Here is a 24,706-nt window from a genome sequence, read left to right as displayed (position 1 = left end):
ATTGCATCATGTTGCAGGTTAACCAAACCCTTTGGAATTAGACCCCCCCCCCCCCCCCCCCCCCCAATTCCAAATCGAGATATCTAAACTAAAACGCTCAAACCTAAGTTTAGGCAGCATGTTTTTAAACAGGCCAAAATGTATGTTTTTATCTTTATGCCTGCAGTATCTTCAGACCATTAAACCAAGACTGGTCCAATGTGCATATTTCAGAATTTTTCATTCAAATTTGTAGGAATATATCTTCAATTGTTCAATATTAAACCTGCTTGGTTGCATTAACCTTGACCGTGCAGTTTATCATGTTTACATCTCAAATGATATCAAATTTAATGAAAAACCCTGCACAAAATGATCGCCAAAGTCTTACGTTAAAAAAAATAACATGAATCTTCTCACAAATCCAAAAAACAGTGTGAATTTACAACAAATAATTTTGCCTTTTGATTTGCTTTTCACTTTGGAAAATTAAGTTAAAATCGATTAATTTCACAGTGTTTCTATTTTTGTTTTCATGTCGACATTCTCATTATATTGCATCCTTGCCCCGCATACTATTTTCATGGCGTAAAATGTGACGCAGATGTTTTTTTTTCTTTTCTTTTAATGATGACGCAGTGCACGGTACCCATAAGTCTGTTTTATTTCCTCATACTAAGTAAGAGTCAACCTTCCACTGAGCAAACTAGCTTCTCCTCCCGTCAAATAGAGGACTAGCAGTTGAAATAACGGGAATAAAACCTGTATATTGTGGACTAACCAGTCCAAAACCTGGTCTAAAAAACCACTTTGCCTGGATTTAGTCAGCCTCCAAAAATTGGGCCCTGCGTGTCTTAACCTTCACCGAACCCCTTAGACTGACTCACCGAACCCCTGGGGTTCGATCGAACCCAGGTTAAGAACCACTGCTCTAGAGGTAGTCATTAATATGGTTGAAAAATCTACAGGAGGTATCCCGGAAATACCTCAAAATCAGGTGACCCAGAAATCAATACAAAATGACCTGGACATGCTTTGAATTGGGAAGAAGTGACCCACCAAAATCAGCAGGAAATGCCTCAAAATCAATGGAAGCTTACTTAACAGCATGAAAGCATTCCCACAAAATTTCTCCAGAAATGGCATTTTTTAGTTGTATAGTTAAGATACAAATGTTGGACTGACATTTTAAAATCAATATATACAGTGGGGCAAATTAAGTATTTAGTCAACCACCAATTGTAGTAGTTAATAGTTCTCCTACTTGAAACGATTAGAGAGGCCTGTAATTGTCAACATGGGTAAACCTCAATCATGAGAGACGGGGGGATCACATTGTTTGATTTTTAAAGAATTTATTTCCAAATTAGAGTGGAAAATAAGTATTTGGTCACCAACAAACAACCAAGATTTCTGGCTGTCAAAGAGGTCCAACGAGGCTCCACTCGTTACCTGTTTTAATGGCACCTGTTTTAACTTATCGATATAAAAGACACCTGTCCACAAGCTCAGTCAGTCACACTTCAAACTCCAAGATGGCCAAGACCAAAGAGCTGTCGAAGGACACCAGAGACAAAATTGTAGACCTGCACCAGGCTGGGAAGACTGAATCTGCAATAGGTAAAACGCTTGGTGTAAAGAAATCAACTGTGGGACTCAAATCCTGCACTGCCAGATGTGTCCCCCTGCTGAAGCCAGTACACGTCCAGGCCCGTCTGCGGTTCGCTAGAGAGCATTTGGATGATCCAGAAGAGGACCGGGAGAATGGTTTATGGTCAGATGAAACCAAAATAGAACTTTTTGGTAGAAACACAGGTTCTTGTGTTTGGAGGAGAAAGAATACTGAATTGCATTCAAAGAACACTATATCCACTGTGAAGCATGGGGGTGGAAACATCATCCTTTGGGGCTGTTTTTCTGCAAAGTGACCAGGACGACTGATCTGTGTAATGGAAAGAATGAATGGGGCCATGTATCAAGAGATTTTGAGTGAAAATCTCCTTCCATCAGCAAGGCATAGAAGATGAGACGTGGCTGGGCCTTTCAGCATGACAATGATCCCAAACACACAGCCAAGGCAACAAAGGAGTGGCTTCGTAAGAAGCATTTCAAGGTCTTGGAGTGGCCTAGCCATTCTCAACCTCATAGAAAATCTGTGGAGGAAGTTGAAAGTCCGTGTTGCCCAACGACAGCCCCAAAACATCACTGCTCTTGAGGAGATCTGCATGGAGGAATGGGCCAAAATACCAGCAAAATTGTGTGAAAAGCTTGTGAAGAGTTACAGAAAACGTTTGGCCTCCATTATTGCCAACAAAGGATACATAACAAAGTATTGAGATGAACTTTTGGTATTGACCAAATACTTATTTTCCACCATGATTTGCGAATAAATTCTTTAAAAATCAAACAATGTGATTTTCTGTTTTTTTTTTTTCTGCATTACGTCTCTCATGGTTGAGGTTTACCTCTCTAATATTTTCAAGTGGGAGAACTTGCACAATTACTGGTTGACTAAATACTTATTTGCCCCACTGGATGTATTTTGTAAATGTTCATGCATATTTTTCCCAAGGAAATTGCAGGATGGAAGAAGAGAGGAGTGTGCCCAAGGGAAACAATTGGTAAGTGCAGTGAGAAATGCATAATGGCAGGAAGTGCATCTTAGCTACGCTTCAGATCACACGTCCCACTGGTGAATAACATCGTCATGACAAGAGCCATTACTTTGTTTTAATAGATTATGTGCTGACAACCTTGAATAATGAGAGGAATATTTTGAGCATGTGATTGACACTAAAAGTATATTTTAACAGAACCAAGTCCAATTGATGCCTTGATTCCATGACCTTAAAGCAACACTAGGTAACTTTTCAACCTTTATAAAATATCGTCATAACATTTGTGATATGTCGACTGACAATTACTTGAATGACACTTGATGGGGTCTCTATGGCTTTCACTGACACTAACTTTGAGGAGGGTGGCAGGAATCCTGCCACACACAAAAAATACAAATGTGCTGACTACTTTACGGCATACGCCACTTCCACCTGTCCCCATTCATTATGAAGACAGAAGTCGATGCAAACGCTTTTGCGCAAATTCTGCAAAGATGGAAGAGCAACGATAGAGGCTAAACGTTTTGTCCGAGGAGACAAAAAGAAAAAGGAAGGTTACCAGGATAAAAGGACACTCGAAAATAAACGTTATTTTCACTCGCTGGTGTGAACCCAAACCGAACTAGTCAGCGCTGACGAGTTCGGGGAGTAGGTGGGGGCTCAAAGGGCCAGTGAAGGGAATACGGTACAAAATCAAACGTTTATTATCAACATCGTCAAATGCTATTATTTAGCCACTACTGGATTCATTACCTCATGACTATTCATCCTTCACAAGGCCCCTGGAAATGTCATTAAATCCATCTTCAGGTGACCGGGAGATCATGATTTTACACACTGTGCGCTAGGCTTGAACGATATTGAAAAAAGACTATTGTTGCGATTTTTGGGGGTTTGCGACATATTGTGATATTATATTGCGATACTTAGGGGTGTCAAACGATTAAAATTTTTAATCAAGTTAATTACAGCTTAAAAATTAATTAATCGTAATTAATCGCAATTGAAACCATCTATCAAATATGCCATATTTTTCTGTAAATTAGTGTTGGAATGGAAAGATAAGACACAAGATGAATATATACATTCAACATACGGTACATAAGTACTGTATTTGTTTATTATAACAATAAATCAACAAGATGGCTTTACCATTATTAACATTCTGTTAAAGCGATCCATGGAGAGAAAGACTTGTAGTTCTTAAAAGATAAATGTTAGTACAAGTTACTTAATTAATTAATTACTTACACAATGCTCATGGGTGCTGAAGCCTATAAAATCAGTCGCACCCAAGCGCCAGCAGAGGGCGCCAAAACTCCGCAAAACACTCCAGATACACATTTAACTGTTCTGTCATTTTAATCTCTTTGAGCGGGGCATTTGTGCGTTAATTGCGTCAAATATTTTAATGTGATTAATTTTAAAAAATAATTACCGCCCGTTACCGCGATAATTTTGACAGCCTTAAAAAAAAAAATATATATATATATATATATATATCTAGGAAATTTTCACTAGATGAATAATAATATGTGTTTGGAAAGACTGGATGATTCACCGTGACTACAGTGTACAGTGATCGTTTTTCGTGGTTAGTGGCAACCCCCACTCCACCCCCCCCCACCCCCATTTCTTTTTTTTCGGTGTGTGTTCAATGTATTTATTCAGATTTAGCATTGGAAAGAGATACATATAAGACATGTTTTTCACTTTTTTTTCCCAAAAGTATGATTTTAAAAAATGTGTATATATTAAATATTTAATAAATGGTTTTTAAGCACTTCAGATGTAATAATTATGAGCAGTTTTAAGCATTACTGTCCCACCGAATCATTTTAAAACAAGAATAAAGTACTGTAGTAGAAAAATGCTTGGCTTTATGAAATGCTTCTGTTTACCTACCTTGGCTGCGATTCCTGGAGTGACATGTAGAAATGACAAACTCCTCAAGATCACAGTGGAGCCACCAGAAGGTGGCCACGGCCCCCCTATAAATTTGTTGGCCACCCCACTGACCACCCCGCTTTTGTTAAATGTTCACTTTATGCTTAATATATACAAAATACAATAAAACAGAATTCTTGTGGAACTCAAAATGTTGACTGGACTGTCATGGACTATGCACATGAAATCATTAGTTACATTAAATTAGGGCTGCAGTTATCGATTATTTTATTAGTCGATTAATCGATGAACTAGTTAGTTCGAATAATCGAGTAATCGGATAAGGAACATAAAAAATAAAAATACCTGAGCTGAGCCTCAAACTGTATAAAAAATAAATAAATAAATGAGGATCTAAGTCCAACAAAAGAACAACTGGGTAACTTACATGGCAAATGTCTGCTAACTACAATGCTATAAAAGGCTAACTTTTTTTTCCTTTTTTTTTTTTTTCAGTGCTCTTAAATCGTTCAAACTCATATTCTCACAAAAATGGCTAAATATACCTATTAACTAAGTTACGAATGGGTTAAAAAAACATTAGCTCAAACAAAAACTTAGCTTATGTTGGTCTTAACAGGGAGCATCTGGATTCAGCCATGTGAAATGAGATGTCATATTCACTGTTTCCACTAGAGGATAATGTATCCACCCAAATCAATAAAACTAAATGCAAACACTTTACTCACGAATACTCGAAGCAGCAAAATTTAATTTGAATCGATCAATTAATCGATTAACTTGAGTAATTGTTGCAGCACTACATTAACTATAACACAATACACCAAAGTATATCAGTAGGCGTGTCCTTAAGTCTTTCTGATAATTTTCTTCTTTCCTTTTTACTGCAACAACATAATAAAAACCTGAAATTATGGGTTTTAGTTTTGATGTGCCACCCCAAGATTTTAAGTGGCACTACCTGGCCACCCCTATGAAAAATTTCTGGAGGCATAACTGCAAGATCACTTCCACCATTTGTTGCCACGACATAACATGTCCGGCTGCCTTGAAGGTCTCGACACACACACATTCATTCCAGTGTGCGCATCCTTGCGCAGCAACTATTTAACAAGTTAAACGATGATTGACATATGAGGCACATGTGAAGTCAGCATCTCTGGCAAGATCAAAGACAACCATCTGTCAACATCGTTAATTTTAATAAGCAAGTGCCACAGTGACTAAGGAACAAAGAGCTGGGAGAGGGAGGGAGGGAGGTTGTGTGAGCGCATGTTTGTGGGATAAAAAAAAAGAAAAAACTATCCCACGTCCTTGCGATGGGACCGTTTCGCATGCGCACATCGCAATGGCGATGTTTAAACGATATATCGTTCAGGCTTACTGTGCACTGGTCCTCATGGGAAACGCAGTCTTCCTAAAGGCAAAACACTACCGCTTTTTTCCACCTGGGTCACTAAAATAAACCAAAACTGAAAAGTTACCTAGTGTTGCTTTAACAGGGATTTCCAACTTTAAAATTTAAATAAGAGGCACAACACTTAGGGGTTTATTTAGGTGATGCACGTTCAACATAACATGAGCTAATGCTAAATATATGCAACAACATCCCTGCCGTGTGAAAATAACCTTATCTGTGCAAAGGTGCCACTGGAAGGGTCACATGTGTATGCTAGTCTTTCCAGTGCACGAGGGAAAGCATGATGTAAGGGCATGAAGCATGGGATCAGTCCATGACAAGAATAGATAAGAAGGCTGATGAATGCCATGGAATTTACTGATGATGGCATTCCGCTTCAAAGTAAGGTAGCCACAACACCAAAATGTAAGATCTTTGTTGGCATTTTGTGAGTAAGGAAAAATCGCAACAACTGACTGAAGTGTACTCCTCACAATACAATTTTCACTATAACAACTGTATTTAAATAGTCATTCTAAGCTTTGTTTTTCATTACAATGCATATATCATAACATGATATCTAACAGAATATGATACATTTTGAACATTGACATTATTCGTGTTATACCTCAGAACTTTATGGCTTTAAACATTAAAGGTAAATTTCATCTAAACAAAGGCAAAAACACATGACATAACACAAAAATTTCATGCAAACAACATTTAGGGTAAAAAAAAAACAATGTTACTGGTGCATATAAAAATAAAAAAAGACTAGACGATTTTTTTTCATATTGTACATAAAAATATTTGACGGTATTTACAATATTTCTAAAAGGCAAAAGAATCCAGCACCAAACTACTGCCGGGTCTAACGTGGTTAGCAGCAACTGCTATCATGCTAGCACCAACAATTACTGCTAAGCCCGGAACTCCCTGACATAAAGGCATACCTGTCAACCCGAGGCCGTTGGCAATCTTACAAATAGTGACATATGCCCTTACAAATTGGTGACTAATCTTACAATTTTGTATATAGCGTGCAATATGAAGCAAAAATAATACTCCGTTTTTAAAGTAATATGAATTTAAAGGTAATATTATAACATATAACCTGGGGCAATCAAAGAACAATCAATATCTTCAGCTACATCATGATTACTAAAATTTAACAATGACTTTTGTTATAGGGTGACCCAAAAAAAAAAACGGGCCCCAACTCTAATTAGGCCCCGTTTCTTAGTGTTTTGTTCAAATGAAATGAAACTTTGGTCAAAACTAGTTTATTATATTCAAAACATCACATCAAAACACTAGGGTCTTTGGCCTTTTTTCCTCCATTCTACAGCATATGTGCTAGATGGCCTCCATTTAGCTCCATGCATTTCTTGAGGCGCTACTTCAGGAGGACCCCCAGAAGACATTTGTCTTGGAGTTCGCCTTTCCATCAAGATGGAAGTGGGCTTCATCTAATGAAGTAGCCACCAAGCCCCTGCACTCTCCTAAGTGCACGGTGTGGGCTGCAATCTCGGCCAGAGGCATCATTGGACCAATCTTCATCGAAGAATCTGGCGCAGCAGTGACAGTCACCAAGGAGCGGTATGTGGAGGTCCTCAAAACCTTCAAGAATGAGCTCCAGACCATCTACCCGTCGCTAATGAGCAAGTTCTGGTTCCAGCAAGGCAGAGCAAGTTCTCACACCTCAAACCTGTCCCGAGATTGGCTGAAAGAGAACTTGGGAGGCCGAGTGATCAGTCTCAAGACTGATTTTGAATGGGCACCCCATAGCCCGGACCTAAGCCCCCCAGATTTTTTTCTTTGGGGCTATCTTAAGGACAGAGTCTACGCAGGGAAACCCAGAATCATCACGGAACTCAAGAAAGCCATCAGGGAGGAGATGAGAGCCATTACCAATTCAGTCTGTAAGAACGTCATGGACAACTTCGTGCTGCGCCTCAAGAAATGCATGGAGCTGAATGGAGGCCATCTAAAACATATGCTGTAGAACGGAAATAAAAAGGCCAAAGACCCTAGTGTTTTGATGTGATGTTTTGAATATAATAAACTAGTTATGACCAAAGTTTCATTTCATTCGGACAAAACACTAAGAAACGGGGCCTAATTAGAGTTGGGGACTGTTTTTTTGGGTCACCCTGTAATTGTATGTAGCACTTTTGGCAATTTTTATCATGTCTTTTGATGGCTGCACTTCATGACATTTCAGCCCGCAATTCAGTTTGACTTGAAGGTTACTTCGATAGTGTGTCCAATTATAAATTAAAAAGGTCCATTGATAAAATTAACGTACCGATGCAATCTTTGAGTCAGGGATCATTTCTTTTGCTAATTCTGAGAAGTGATCAGCAATAGTTGCAGGCAAATTGTGTTCGGCAACAAATTGGCAGAATAAAATCTCCGCTTTCATCACTTTTCATTCTGCAGACTTCATCTATATGACCAGTGTTGTTAATCTTACTTTTAAAAAGTAAATAATTACAGCTACAAATTACTTCGCTTTACTTGGACATGTAAAAGTTTTAAAACTGTTTCATCATTTAAAGATAGTTTCAAGTCAAGATTTTGCCGATTTAGGAGTATTTTAGATAAAAAGTTACTTAGGTTCGCGAGGAAGGTTCACTACAACAGAGCCTTTCTGAGAAGTCTACTGCTTTAAGATGGCGGCTGTTTACTAACGCCGCCGAGTCTGTCATTTCGCATGTATTTCTATATACATGTGATATCTAGGCGTACATTGTAGGCTGCCGGCTACAGTCAGGAAATATTGGAGCCATTTAGTCTAGCATCGCGTTTGCAACAACGTCACAACAAACATTCTTCTCTCTCCGTGTCCCTGGCTTTTCTCGCGTCATTCAACCAACGTAGTAATGCATAGTAATGCATATTGTTTCGTTGCCGAAACGGTGACAAAATCAGAACATCGACAAAAAAAAAGAAATGCACGAAAAACCTACAGATTTTGAACGTACGATGTACACATTTAAAAATCATTGCTCGCTTGTACAAATTACGCCGAAATCATATAAATTGACAGGTATGTAAAAGTTGCCACAGTGGAGGGTCAAACCTCCTAAAATCATAGAACTGCAAAACAAACTGCTTTTGGCAACACAGTAAAACACAGCAGGTTTTACGCATGCGTTAGACTAATGTAAGCATTGACTAATATATATGGTGGAAAACACAGAGGGCTTGAAGTTCCGCTCTGAGACCCCCAATTTGGCCAAATTTTAAAATTGTACTGTATGCATGTGTAATACATCATTGGAAAGCTTGAAGTCTCTCATTTCTGGTGGAAGAAAAAATTTGAGCTGGAGGGCATTTTGAAAAAAAAAAACGAGGTGAGAGCATGAGAGAGCATACAGTGACAGAGGGACCTAGTGAATGACCTACAGAGAGCTGGGACCACAGTAACAAAGGCTACTATCAGTAACACAATGCACCGCCAGGGACTCAAATCCTGCACTGCCAGACATGTCCCCCTGCTGAAGCCATTACATGTCCAGGCCCGTCTGAGGTTCGCTAGAGAGCATTTGGATGATCCAGAAGAGGACTGGGACAATGTGTTTTGGTCAGATGAAACCAAAATAGAACTTTTTGGTAGAAACACAGGTTCTCGTGTTTGGAGGAGAGAATACTGAATTGCATCCGAAGAACACCATACCTACTGTGAAGCATGGGGTTTGAAACATCATGCTTTGGGGCTGGTTTTCTCCAAGGGACCAGGGCGACTGATCTGTGTAAAGGAAAGAATGAATGGGGCCATGTATCGAGAGATTTTGAGTGAAAATCAGCAAAGTCATTGAAGGTGAGACATGGCTTGGTCTTTCAGCATGACAATGATCCCAAATACACAGCCAGGGCAACAAAGGAGTGGCTTCGTAAGAAGCATTTCAAAGTCCTGGAGTGGCCTAGCCAGTCTCTAGATCTCAACCCCGTAGAAAATCTGTGGAGGAAGTTGAAAGTCTGTGTTGCCCAACGACAGCCCCAAGACATCACCGCTCTAGAGGAGATCTGCATGGAGGAATGGGCCAAAATACCAGCAACAGTGTGTGAAAAGCTTGTGAAGAGTTACAGAAAATGTTTGGCCTCCGTTATTGCCAACAAAGGGTACATAAAAAAGTATTGAGATGAACTTTTGGTATTGACCAAATACTTATTTTCCACCATGATTTGCAAATAAATTCTTTAAAAATCAAACAATGTGATTTTCTGTTTTTTTCCCCCATTCTGACTCTCATAGTTGAGGTTTAACCATGTTGACAATTATAGGCCTCTCTAATAATTTCAAGTGGGAGAACTTGCACAATTAGTGGTTGACTAAATACTTATTTGCCCCACTGTACTTAAAAACGCCATTATTTTAACGAGACATTATCGCATACTTGCCTTGTTTTGATCCAAAACCTCCATGTAGCATGTATCAACGATTGTCAAGACACAGCTGTGAATGGCCACAGCCGGATTTTTGGGGGATATAATGGGTGAAATGTGGTAATATAACAAGGGTTGCGATGCAGAAGTTGCAGACATCAAGGAGTGGTCGAGATTGTTTTCATATATTTACCTTTTTAAATGTTTTTTTTTTTCTATTTTTCTTTCTTTTCTTTTTATTTTTTGATCAATTATTTATCATCTTAAATATTGGGGGAAATGTGACGGTAACAAAAAAAAAAAAAACTACAATTAAACGATAGTTATGAGGTAGATATCAGTTACTTATTTACAGGCACCATTTTTTTCATTGTGACGTAATTTGTTTAAACATGTAAAATATGCGAGTGAATAATTAATAAAAAAATATATATATAGGCAAAAGGCACCAACCAATACATACGTATATGTGTATGTATATATATATATATATTAGGGCTGTCAAACTATTAAAATTTTTAATCGAGTTAATTACAGCTTAAAAATTAATTAATCGTAATTAATCACAATAAATCGCAATTCAAACCATCTATAAAATATGCCATATTTTTCTGTAAATTATACAGTGCCTTGCAAAAGTATTCGGCCCCCTTGAACCTTGCAACCTTTCGCCACATTTCAGGCTTCAAACATAAAGATATAAAATTTTAATTTTTTGTCAAGAATCAACAACAAGTGGGACACAATCGTGAAGTGGAACAAAATTTATTGGATAATTTAAACTTTTTTAACAAATAAAAAACTGAAAAGTGGGGCGTGCAATATTATTCGGCCCCCTTGCGTTAATACTTTGTAGCGCCACCTTTTGCCTCAATTACAGCTGCAAGTCGCTTGGGGTATGTTTCTATCAGCTTTGCACATCGAGAGACTGACATTCTTGCCCATTCTTCCTTGCAAAACAGCTCGAGCTCAGTGAGGTTGGATGGAGAGTGTTTGTGAACAGCAGTCTTCAGCTCTGTCCACAGATTCTCGATTGGATTCAGGTCTGGACTTTGACTTGGCCATTCTAACACCTGGATACGTTTGTTTTTGAACCATTCCATTGTAGATTTGGCTTTATGTTTTGGATCATTGTCCTGTTGGAAGATAAATCTCCGTCCCAGTCTCAGGTCTTGTGCAGATACCAACAGGTTTTCTTCCAGAATGTTCCTGTATTTGGCTGCATCCATCTTCCCGTCAATTTTAACCATCTTCCCTGTCCCTGCTGAAGAAAAGCAGGCCCAAACCATGATGCTGCCACCACCATGTTTGACAGTGGGGATGGTGTGTTCAGGGTGATGAGCTGTGTTGCTTTTACGCCAAACATATCGTTTTGCATTGTGGCCAAAAAGTTCAATTTTGGTTTCATCTGACCAGAGCACCTTCTTCCACATGTTTGGTGTGTCTCCCAGGTGGCTTGTGGCAAACTTTAAACAAGACTTTTTATGGATATCTTTGAGAAATTGCTTTCTTCTTGCCACTCTTCCATAAAGGCCAGATTTGTGCAGTGTACGACTGATTGTTGTCCTATGGACAGACTCTCCCACCTCAGCTGTAGATCTCTGCAGTTCATCCAGAGTGATCATGGGCCTCTTGGCTGCATCTCTGATCAGTTTTCTCCTTGTTTGAGAAGAAAGTTTGGAAGGACGGCTGGGTCTTGGTAGATTTGCAGTGGTCTGATGCTCCTTCCATTTCAATATGATGGCTTGCACAGTGCTCCTTGAGATGTTTAAAGCTTGGGAAATCTTTTTGTATCCAAATCCGGCTTTAAACTTCTCCACAACAGTATCTCGGATCTGCCTGGTGTGTTCCTTGGTTTTCATAATGCTCTCTGCACTTTAAACAGAACCCTGAGACTATCACAGAGCAGGTGCATTTATACGGCGACTTGATTACACACAGGTGCATTCTATTTATCATCATCGGTCATTTAGGACAACATTGGATCATTCAGAGATCCTCACTGAACTTCTGGAGTGAGTTTGCTGCACTGAAAGTAAAGGGGCCGAATGATATTGCACGCCCCACTTTTCAGTTTTTTATTTGTTAAAAAAGTTTAAATTATCCAATAAATGTTGTTCCACTTCACGATTGTGTCCCACTTGTTGTTGATTCTTGACAAAAAAATTAAATTTCATATCTTTATGTTTGAAGCCTGAAATGTGGCGAAAGGTTGCAAGATTCAAGGGGGCCGAATACTTTTGCAAGGCACTGTATATATATTCTGTAAAATAATTTGTTGGAATGGAAAGATAAGACACAAGATGGATATGTATATTCAACATACGGTACATAAGGACTGTAGTGGGCATTTCACTCTACTGTCATTTAAATCTGTCTATGCTGTCCTCACTCCCAACGTCTACTTTTTCCAAAGCTAGACAGCTAGTAAACGACGCCTTAATAATCAGACTTCTTCCTTTTTCATCTGATTTATTAATAAAATGGCCTCAAACCACTGTCCTCTTTAGACCGTAGTGAAACTACAAAAAAAAAAGTACACAAGCATTGCATTAGCAACAACGTTAGCTTAGCACGCTATACAGGTTCACTAAACATAAACAAAAAGCGTCTCATACAAAAATATAACATTTCGCTTACTAACATAATATGTACATTCTTTACAACAACCATACTTACGGACAAATCTTGTCCAAGGATCATATAAGCACAACATTACAACGTAGGCGTCAGCCCGAGACGTCGTGCAGCCATACTGAACTGGCAAGAAAGCAATAAACCATGTCGCAAAGCGACCACAAGAGTTCGCTGTTAGACAGCACAAAAAAACTTGCTTTAACCAAAAGGCAGAATACAGTCTGAGCGGGACATGTGCGTTGATTGCGTCAAATATTTTAACGAGATTAATTTTAAAAATTCATTACCGCGCGTTAACGCGATAATTTTGACAGCCCTAACATATATATATATAATATATATATATATATAATATAAAATAATGTATAGGGGTTGTATAGTTTTACATCTGTCATTTGGTTTTGGGTACAGTAAGTCGTACAGTAAGTCTTGCTATGTCCTCCTTTTGGAGTTGTACCAGAATGCAACACACTCCACTGTGTTCGCCAGTGCTTGCTGCAGCTACACCAAATACTGTTAAAAAATTAGTGCTATTTTACCAACTTGTAGGTGCCACTGATGAGTCATTTACTAATGTCAACGTGGGAGCCCATACGCTTACGCTCACGTTAGACTTAGCAGCAGGGGTGAAAGCGTGCCGGAACACCGGTCCGGTGTAAAATATGGGGACGGAACGGTGCTTTGATCCCGAAAAAAAAGGACTCCAACTGTCAAACCCTCCATGTTAAAAAAAAAAAAAACTGCCAGGCTGCAACACACATCTCCAAGAAGAAAACAATCTACTAACGTCAAATTTACATACATAAGTGTTAACAACAAGCCTAATAAAGGGCTTGTGTTGCATAATCCGTTTCCAACAACATTTATTATTCATTTATTCCACGGTGTTATTTCTGCCCAGAGTCTCTTGTCTCAGTGGGAGTCTGACGAGTCGCGTCGATGTGCCCAGTGAACCACCCTTCCTGGACTCCAGTTGTACGTTCATTTGGCTGACATACTGACATGCAATCAGCATGGATTGCTAGCTCCGATTGTTTCAATTGCAGATGTTTCTGGGACAGCATAAAAAGACAAAAAAAAGCAGCTTGTTGAATTAATTTGATTTAAAAAAAAAACACACAAAAAAAAAAAAACAGCGCTGCATCGGAAAATTAATCAGATCTTTAAGAAAAGGAGGCTTTTTTTTTTTTTTAATTTTCTCTGAAGACGAGGTTAAGAACATATTCCTTGTTATAATGCCTGATCCCAGAAATAAACAACAGAAATTTTTAAATGTGAAAACTTTGTTCCTTAACTATATTCGGGAAATTATGGTACATTTTTTTTAAATATTAAAAAAAAAAATTTTTAAATATTGAAAAAATATACCGTAATTCCCTGAATATAAGGCGCACCCGTGTATAATGCGCACCCCAAATTTCCTTGTAAAATCTAGGGGAAATTATTGTACCCATTTATAACGCGCACCCTAATTTTAGCACCAATAAATAGATGAATACAAGAAAACAGAGCTCGTGTACAGATACAGAAATGTCATTTTACTGACTAGTGAAACACAGCACAAGCATAGCCCATTGGTAGTTCAAAACATTACCATAAACTGACAATAATTACGGTAATAATATGATTTGACAACTTCTCCAACTTACCAGAATCTAGGAGAAAACAAAACAGATGTGACTTTTCTTTTAAAGGCTGCTGTATAACTTGCTCGTTTCATCATGATGGATAAATGTTTCTTCCATGGATTGATACGGTAAAATGAAAGTGAGAACGTAAGTCGGAAATCCGTGAGAGCACATCGCTGTCAACACGACAGTAACAATAGGAACTATTGTTATTTGGGTTTGAGATTTCCCGAGGGACAGCTATAGTTGACGGACACAGGAAGTGTGTGCTTACGTTTGTTATGGTCCGAGTTACGGAGCTGCAATAAACGTTGACTCAAATGAATTCAAGAAACTAAATTCTGTGCTTTACGAAGAGTGAAAAAAGCAGAATTCAACACAGACAAAATCATTCGGCCGATTAGAGTGAAGTATTACCGAAACAAAATGGTGACGTCACGTACCGTAATGGTCAGCAACTGGTCGCCGCATACGTTTCTTCAACACAACGTGGTCGCGTCAATTAAAAAAAAAAATCGGTTTATATTTATATATGTAATATATATATATTTCTGTCTCCATCCATGTATCCGTGCATGTATAATGCGCACCATGATTTTACAAGTTGATTTTGGGGAAAAAAGTGCGCGTTTTATTCAGAAAATTATGTATATATGTTTTCTAATTTGTATCATAAATGATCCATTAAGCATTACATGCTGTTCTTGTGGTAAAACCAAAGGCGTAGGTTTGCATAGGGACGGTAGGGACATAACACTACCAACTTTTAAGGATGCTTAAATTGTCCCCACCAACTTTTAAGCAACCTTATTATGCATGATATAATGAATTCAGTTATGCAGGTCATTTAGATTGTCTTCCAAGACGTTGTAAGGATAGAACTGACCGCATCATTATTAAATTCATTATTTTCACATATGTTCAAACTTACATTTACCCCTTTTCACTTGCTGAATGTGCCGGTCCATTTTTCACCCCTTAAACGCACGTTTGATTGTCTCATGACTTGACCCACCCCCGACACACGCATGTTCACACTCACACAGCCCCCTTTGTCCAATGCAGATTCTTGACTCTTGACACCTTGTCCAATGCAGATTCTTGACTCTTGACGAGGTGATGATGCTGGAACTTTTGTTTTGTGCTGTTCCAGTGAGATTTACAAAGATGACTGCCTGAAGAAGACATCAAAATTCCCTCAGTCATTGATGATATGGGGCTGCATGTCAGGCAAAGGCCCTGGGGAGATGGTTATGGTTAAATCTTCCATAAAAGTTTACATTAAATTTAAGACAGCTTTCTTATCCCTTCAATTGAAAATATGTTTGTCATTTTCCAATATGACAATGCATCATACCACAGAGCTAAAACTGTCAAAGCATTCCTTGGAGAAAGACTCATCCATTCAATGTCATGGCCTGCAAATAGCCCAGATCTCAACCCTATTGATATCCTGCGGTGGAAATTGTGGGAAAAAATGGTCCATAGCAAGGCTCCGACTTGCAAGGAAGATCTGGCAACTGTGATCAAAGAGAGTTGGCACCAAATTGATAAAAAAATACTCAGTCCATGCCTCAGAGACTGCAAGCTGTCATAAAAGCCAGAGATGGTGGTACTAAATACCAGAGATGTGTTTTATTATTTCTTTGTTTGTTTCTAATGATTCCATATTTTTTTCCTCAGAATGGAGTGATTCCATATATATTTCTCTGCACTTGCTCTATAAAATTAACATTTACTGACCACCACAATGTTTTTATTCATTTCTTTTAGTGTTTATGAATGCTAAAGAGTTGCACTTTTGAACTAATTCATTATTTTTTCAAGCTTTTTATTATGAGTTTGTTCTACATGATAAAATGTCTGAGTGAGTGCTCATCCGAGGCTGGTGATTCCATACTTTTTGCTAGGGGTTGTATGAGCACTTCTGAGCTGCCCATAACAATGTCAGTAAGAGACCTCCTGAGTACCTAGCAATAAGCTAACAACTCAAGAGCTAGCTAGATTAACAGTTAACAGCTCTTACTCAGTGTTTATGACAGCAATTGTCGGCTGCTATTTTCAGCAAGGTGGTCAGAGATTACCAGTAAGTGGAAATGACACTTCTATTGGTGTCAACTTTGTCTTGTAGCTGCTCTTCATGAAGATATAGCCTCACTTTGTGGCACAACTTCTGGTAATTGGACTAATTTATTTGGGTGTTGTTGTTCGCGTTATTTGTATAAATGCAAATCAGATTGGCAGAATATGTTCTGTTTCATATAACTTGAGTATTTACATCAGTGATGACAGGTGATGAGCTTTTCCTGCTGTCTTTGTCATCATTTATCATGTGTGACATTCTTCACATGCAGAGGCCAGTACTAACACTCAAGCAAATGTGTCTTCTCTTCACCATCGGTGGTGAATGGAGATAGGTCACCATTAAGCTGATTTGGAGCCATTTGAGTACACTAGTACTATTAAATATGGTTGCCATTCGAACATAAACTAGTGGTTTTACCTGGTAAACGTTCAGGATTTTCCCTTAAAAGCTAAGCGGCTCGCTAGGCTTTCTATATAAACCACAGGGGAAACCCTGAAGTTACCATTGTTACACTGTTATTGCACAAGCATTGTCACATGCGTTGAAAAGGACAAAGGGAGGCAGACCTACTGTCATCAAACGTGGTGTCTCATTCTTAAAAAGTAATTAACAATTAAATGTTGGTGGAGCCAACATAATTGTGACATTGCCATTTGGGTGCCACTCCTTTCAGGCATCCCCAATCTCATTTCCGCAAGCCGTTGTTTAAATGATGGGTTGCTCAAATGCTAATTAAGGACATTAATGAAGGGGAACCGGAGCAATGCCCAGTTCATCTGAGTGACAGTTAAGAGGTTTAAATGTCAGTCAGTTAAAAAAAAAATTGTTTGGATATGTCAGAACAGAAATATTTCACTTCATTTTAACATCAACACTGAAAATTAGAAACCAATGGAACTAAAATCCTTTTGGAAAATAATTTAAATGAAATGAAATGAAAATAATTCCCTAAATGCTAGGATCAATTATTCCCTTACAACATATTGGAAGACGATCAAAATTACCTATTTAACCAAAGTCATTAAATAATGCAAATAACCTTCCTTAATAGTTATTGGGGACAATTTAAGCATCCTGAAAAGTTGCTACAGTCCCTGACAAAAGTCTTGTCGCTTATCCATTTTGTAGAAGTTATTGCTAATAACCTGACTTTTAATTATTCAATTGTTTTCAGAAATGGCTCATATGAAAGCTAAGACCCTCCCAAATGATGTTGAATGTACAAAAATATATTTGTTTCACTGAAAAAAAAAATCATTTAATTAAGACCTAAAGGTCAAATTTTGGCAAGACAAAAGTTTTGTCACCTACAGAGAGTAGTGTGAAAATTGAACAACAAAAAATGTACTTCAAATGCAAAAATATGTTACATAACATAAGAAAATTAAGTAGTGGTGCTGTGAGATCCAAATTTAATATTTTGTATGACTCCCATGGGCTTCGGCAAGGATTCATACAATTTATTGATGAAGTCATCAGGAACAAAGAAAGCAGTCTTGCATGCCTCCCAGAGTTCATCAACATTCTTGGGTTTCATCTTCCATGCTTCCTCTTTCATCCTGTTCATGTCTGGTGACTGGGATGGCCAGTCCTGGAGGATCTTGATCTTCTTTGCCTTGAGGAACTTTGAGGTAGAGATTGAAGTATGCGATGGAGCACCATCCTGCTGCAAAATTTGTCCCTTTTTATGTTTAGGAATGGAAGAGGCAGCTAAGATTTGTTAATATTTCAGACTATTTATGTTGCCTTCCACCCTGTAGATCTCTCACGGTGCAGACAATTAAAAAACCGTGTGGCATTTGCCAAGGCCTACAGCCTGTCAAAAGGATGGGCGTTTTTTTGTTCAATTTTCACTCTACTTTCTGTAGGTGACAAAACTTTTGTCTAGCCAAATTTTATGCCTTCATTAAATGATAAATCTTTTTTCAGTGAAACAAATATATTTTTGTACATTCAACACCATTTGGGAGGGTCTTAGCTTTCATATGAGCCATTTCTGAAACCAATTGGATAATTAAAAGTCAGGTTATTAGCAATTGTTTTGTCAGGGACTGTAGTGTTATCTGCCCACCGTCCCAATGCAAACCTACGCCTTTGCCCTAAAAATATCAAACAGAAAGGCCAAAACAAAACTTGAAAAACCAAACACTATAAAAACATCAATTGAGAAATCATAATGAAAGTGAATATTCACAAAGAAGGCAACATTTGTTGGCTGAGTACTTTGATATGTGACAGGCCTATAACTCTTAATCTTTTTGTTGTTAAAAAAAAAAAAAAAAAAACAACGCTGCCCTTAGGCCTGAATTCATTTAGTATAATAGCTCTCCTGTGGAGAGGCTGGTGAAATGGCAATTAGCAGCCATACACCTCCACAAGTCAGCTCTGCTTCACGGGGTCCTGGGCTAATCGTTCCAGTCGATAAAAACACTCCACAGAGTGAGTCCAATTAACTTCTGAGGTCCTTATATGGATGTGATATCCCATTTCCGAAACATTGCTGTCTTTAGAACACACGAATAAAATAGTTATTTTGTACTTTCAAATATCCACAAATCTTAGCTGCCTCTTACATTCCTAACCATAAAAAGAGACAAATTCTGCAGCAGGATGGTGCTCCATCGCATACTTCAATCTCTACCTCAAAGTTCCTCAAGGCAAAGAAGATGAAGATCCTCCAGGACTGGCCAGCCCAGTCACCAGACATGAACATCATTGAGTATGTCTGGGTAGGATGAAAGAGGAAGCATGGCTAACACCTTAGACGGTCATTTGCTTTGCATATAATTTTCAAAAATAAAAAATTAGGGAGGGTAATTTTATTTTTTTAATGATTTTTTTTCTTTGATTGAAAATATTTTTGGGGGAATTGAATGATTTCGACACAAATGTCCTACCCAAAATATGGCCCAGACACAAAAAGGATTGCTTCAAAACTTTTTCAATGAAAAAGTAAGTGTTCAGATGTAAATTTGAATCAAATTTTTTATCGCATTCAAAAACTTATTTCTATGATTGAAATGTTTCTTTTTTTTTGATTGAAATGATTTTTCCTTTTGAAAATATAAATTTTTGAAGCAACTTATTTTTTGATTGAATAATAAAGACAAAAACGTCCTAGCCAAAATGGGGCCCAAACACAAATCAACATTACTTCAATCAAAAAAGTTGCTTCAATCAAAAAAATAAAAATAAAAATAAAAAATCAAAGAAAAATAGCTTTCACATGCATTTTTTTTTGTTTGTTTCAAATTTATTTTCGCATTCAAACACATTTTTTGGGGGGATTGAATCAACTTTTTTTAATTGAAAATATATATTTTGATTGAAGCAACTTTTTTTATTTAAGCAACTTTTTTTTTTTGATTGAATAAGGGGATACAATTTTTGACTGGGTTAACTACATTGACATGACACCGGCGGGTATACCATATTACATGGTTGACGATCTTGGCGAAAAGGATTGCCTAAGCAGCCTGATTTAGCATTCCCCTAAAAAATTATGGGAAACAAAAAACGCTCATTGTCAACTTATTATTATAAATATTCTTGTAAGTTAATTTTATTGCTGACACTGCGTTTCGGGGTCATCAACATGTTGTGCCCTCCTGCTCCAAAAGTCAAACTCCACCTATGGTCATTCCTAGCCTGTATATAGATATAACTAGATGCAAAATGACAGACACGGCACTAGATGCGTTAGTAAACAGCCGCCATCTTAAAGCAGTAGACCTTTTATTATGGCTCTGTTGTAGAGAACCTTCCTAACGAACCTAAGTAACTTTTTATCTAAAATACTTTTAAATCGGCAAAATCTTGACTTGAATCTATCTTTAAATGATGAAATAGTTTTAAAACTTTCATTTGTCAAAAGTAGAGAGAAGGGAACTAATGCAATAATGGGAGCAATTTTAACAACTTTTAACAGTTGATTCAGGGTGAAGGGTAAATTAGGGTAAAGAATTGGGCTCGGGCCAATTGTACCAAAAACCTTCACAAAAAAACTTAGCATTAACACATAGTGTGGCCTATGTTTTTTTTTTTTTTTTTTTTTTGAGGAAAAAAAAAAGTAATTATCACCAATTACTTTGCCAAGTAACTAATTACTCTTACATTCAGGTAATTGAGTTACTAACGCAATTACTTTTTGGGAGAAGTAATTTGTAACTATAATTAATTACTTTTTTTCAGTAAGATTAACAACACTGTTCCTAGGTCACTTTTTGCTAATTTGGGGTTACTTCCTGTTGATTTTCAGGTATTTCTGGATCATCTACTATTATTTCGGATGAGTTCCTGTTGATTTTAGATCAATTCCGGGTCGTTTTCTTTTTATCATTTGTGATGTATGATTTAATAATCCAATTTAACTCATTGTTCTGCTCCTTCTGATTTCTTCACAAAGTATTTCTCAGGAAACTTTCATGTCAGATGGCAAATGGCTGGATGCACGGCTGTCTTCCTAATAATCAAACATCATTACAAACGTCTCCATTCTCATTGACTTGTGTCTCCATGTACACCCACCCGTTAGAACATTAACCACACATCATTAATTTTCCAGCCACGGTGACGTTGACAGGTCGCCTATAAAGGCTTCACCTGGCCATGCTGAGAACCACAACGACACCAATACCAGGACAGGCTGAGTCGCGCTCCAGAAGAAAGGGGGAAAAAAAACATGAATCTCACTTTGTCATTTTGCTGCTTTAACCTGCTTTTAGTGTTTGATTATGCTCGAGGAAAACCCACCTCTGATTTACAGGTATGATCTCTTCATTTTAGAATACAAATATAGATTTTTTTTTTTAATCCTTTCTTTTGCCAGAGTTTAACTCAGATTTTGGAAGAGCTTAAAGACGTGCCTCCTCACACTTCAGAGGAGATGCAAGATCTTGGCGGCGATGCAGACAAGTCAAAGAGCGCTGATTCAGAGGGGCACACGTGGGACTCCTCTGACCCCAGCAACTTGGCAATGGAGGTTAAAGCAGACGTCCTTGCCCTCCTTTTCAAAGACCTCTTCCGACCCGCCAAGCGGTCCTGGAGCCGCTACAGGAAAGGGGGGCTGAGGAGCTGTTTCGGCGTACGCTTGGATAGGATTGGATCATTCAGCGGATTAGGCTGTTGAGGGTACAAATGTATTGTTGATTAGTAGGCTAGATGGAAACTGTTGATGTAAATTTACATATTCACATTTTTTTCAGCTATATAACTGCATGGCTGCCAATGACGGTAATAGATGAACCAGAATTGCTCTAAAAATTGAGGTTTTTCATCGAACATACTACAGTATAAATTAGGCTGCCATTAATGATGACACAATCCAGTCCATTTTGAATGAGCGGGTTCACAACAATTGAATGTGATTTAAGACATTTCCAGGTTACTTCCTGTTGATTTCGGGTCACTTCATGTTGATTTGATTGTTATTTGGGTGCAATTAGAGGATTTTTATTTTGTCGAAAATAATTACCATGATTTTCAGACTATAAGCGGCTACTTTTTTCCCTCATTTTGAATCCTGCAGCTTATAGTCCAGTGCGTCTTTTTGTTGATTTATTTGGGTTAATAGGTAATAGGACATGAGTATTATTGAATGCTTATAGCAGATGTTATGTAATATCATCCAGCAAATTATGGAGTTAGTGCCATAATTTGCCGGATGACAGCTAATGTCATCTGTCATAAGCATTCAGTAATGCCCATGATGGTGTAATGTCATAATTATGACGGTCTTATGACATCCTTATGACGCCACTATCAAATAAAGTGTTACCAAAAACCATAAAGAGCAATTAATGAAACAACTGGAACAGTAACTGAAGAACTGGAACAGTAACTGAAGAAATAATTAGCACATATCATTGAATTTTGATGGTTATTTACATCTATAGTGCTGTAATGCACGCTAGGAGGCATGTTGTATGACAACAGTGTTGACAGCCGAATGGCCGCAAAGGTTGACTGTCAATACAGGGGAGTATTGATGGCCAAATGAAGCTTCTTGAAGCAATGAAGCTTTGCAGCTAATTGGTTCAAAGCTTCATGGTGGTTCATTTGGTCTTATGACAGTCTTATGTTGCCCCTGTAAAATAAATGGATAGCGGTTAATATCTTTTGGTGTAAATATCCAATAATATAGTGAGGACAGCTGCAGTTTATAGGCCAGTGCGGCTTATCTATGAACAAATGTCGTTTTCGTGTCAAATTTAGTGTATGGCGGCTTATAGTCAGGTGCGCCTTATAGTATGAAAATTACGGTACCAATAGTGGAGAAGCACTGAAAGAGTTCATTAAAAAATTTGACTTTTTTTATTCTTTTTTTTTTCTTAATTTATGTAGTGTTGAAACTCCAAGTACCAGCAATTTTTGGGAGTATAGATATTGAGTTAAAAGTTATACTACTGTGACAGTAGTGTATGCCAGGTCTTAGTTATAACTTTATATCGAATATTTTTTTATTATCATTGTATTATTTATTATTTTTCAATATATATTGTTTTATAAATAAAATTAGAAAATAACTTAATGGCTGCAAGTAATGCAATCGAGCAGTCGCTGCCATCCCTCCCAGTCAAAATGGATGGGACGTCTATTGCCGTCAATGGCAGTGAAGCATGATCACTCAATGGCAGCCATCCCAGTTGAAAAGGATTTGATCTTTAACATTGTCAATGGGAGGGAATGATAACATTTTGCTATCAAGGGGTGGAGCTGATACTAATCCATCTTCCTCTTAGTCTTTATCGTAATATAATTTTCTTCCGTCAACAGGTGTATGCGATGACGATCCATCAGCAAGTATTAAACCATGATCAACGCTTCACACACCACTGTAAACTTCCTGAAAGGTGTGGAACTTTGTCTATTATTATTTTGGGCTGTAAAAAATGTTTGCTTTCAATTATATTGTAATGCAGTAAAAAAAATTTGCATATAAGTGAAGTGTCTGTTCGTCCATTCATCCATACAATATATTTTGCAAAAATATGTGTATATACACGCAAGCAAAATTATTAACAGATATTTCAAAACAGTTTTCTCAGTCACTTTAGTGCTTTTCATTTATCACTCTCTTTGACTGCCATTCGTCTGATGCATTTGAACTGGGTGGGCTGCAGTGGCGCCACCAGGGGATGGCCAGGTTTGGCCACGGCCCCCCCTACAAATTTGTTGGCCACCCCACTGGCCACCCCGCTTGCCAGTATATGGCGGAAAACACAGACAAGACTGAAAAAGCAGTTTCTGCTCTTGCAACCCTCTATAAAATAAACTGCTGTATCTTAAGCCAAAAGAACTGTTGTGTTTCATAGAACAATGACTATATGCTGCCATAGCAGTTTCATGGCCCATTAAGTACCATTTTTAATTTGTCCCTTTTACCCTGGAAACCCTCGTTTACAGACGTTGCGCAACCGCTTTTGTTTCAAAGCAGCCATAAAAAGAAGGTAAGTAATTATATTTATTATTCAAAATGTCTGTCATTTATAGCTTTGAATCATTATTCGATGTCCAATATTTCATTTAACAAAAAACAAACAAAAAAAAAAACGACTTAAAAAAATTATTCACCACCATATTTTAAACTTTTATACAAATTATGTCACAATAAATATTTGGTGTCTGTAAAAAAGTCACAGATATCTGCCTCATAACTATGTAATACTATAATTTATATTTTTTTTGTTACTTTTGCATTTAACCCAATATGTTAGATGATAAATAATCGATCCAAACAAAGAAAAATTGAAAAAAAAACATTCAAAATGGTAAATATATGAAAAAGAACATCTCGACCTCTCCTTGATGTCTGTGATTTCTGCATCGCGACCCTTGTTATATTACTATGTTTCACCCATAAAATTCCCCCAAAATCCAGCTGTGGCCATTCACAGCTGTGTCTTGACACTCACTGATACATGCTACTTGGAGTTTTTGGATCGAAACCAGTGGCGCCTCCAAAAATTTTTCATAGGGGTAGCCAGATGGGGCCACTTAAAATTTTGGGGTGGCACACCAAAACTAAAAGCCATAATTTCAGGTTTTCATTCTATTATTG

The 24,706-nt window shown here is 37.7% G+C and overlaps 1 protein-coding gene across 1 annotated transcript; it reads left to right on the top strand.

Moving 5' to 3' along the window:
• The first annotated feature begins 6,062 nt into the window (after positions 1-6,062).
• On the top strand, positions 6,063-23,562 carry nppal (natriuretic peptide A-like). Its single transcript, XM_057860242.1, has 4 exons — positions 6,063-6,330; positions 21,212-21,412; positions 21,476-21,777; positions 23,422-23,562. Exons 2-3 carry the CDS (start codon positions 21,329-21,331, stop codon positions 21,773-21,775), a joined length of 384 nt encoding a protein of 127 aa, XP_057716225.1. The 5' UTR covers positions 6,063-6,330; positions 21,212-21,328; the 3' UTR covers positions 21,776-21,777; positions 23,422-23,562.
• The last annotated feature ends 1,144 nt before the right edge of the window (positions 23,563-24,706 follow it).

The sequence above is a fragment of the Corythoichthys intestinalis genome, chromosome 2 (genome assembly GCF_030265065.1).
Source record: "Corythoichthys intestinalis isolate RoL2023-P3 chromosome 2, ASM3026506v1, whole genome shotgun sequence".
In the NCBI taxonomy this organism is placed as follows: domain Eukaryota; kingdom Metazoa; phylum Chordata; class Actinopteri; order Syngnathiformes; family Syngnathidae; genus Corythoichthys; species Corythoichthys intestinalis.
The sequence above is the reverse complement of the archived record's forward strand: the minus strand, read 5'-3'. Positions and strand labels throughout refer to the sequence as shown.

Bases quoted from the DNA above. Each gene is read 5' to 3' on its own strand.
- nppal (XM_057860242.1), top strand. From the start codon at position 21,329: ATGAATCTCACTTTGTCATTTTGCTGCTTTAACCTGCTTTTAGTGTTT. The intron at 21,413-21,475 runs GTATGATCTCTT...TTCTTTTGCCAG, and splicing joins AACCCACCTCTGATTTACAG to AGTTTAACTCAGATTTTGGA.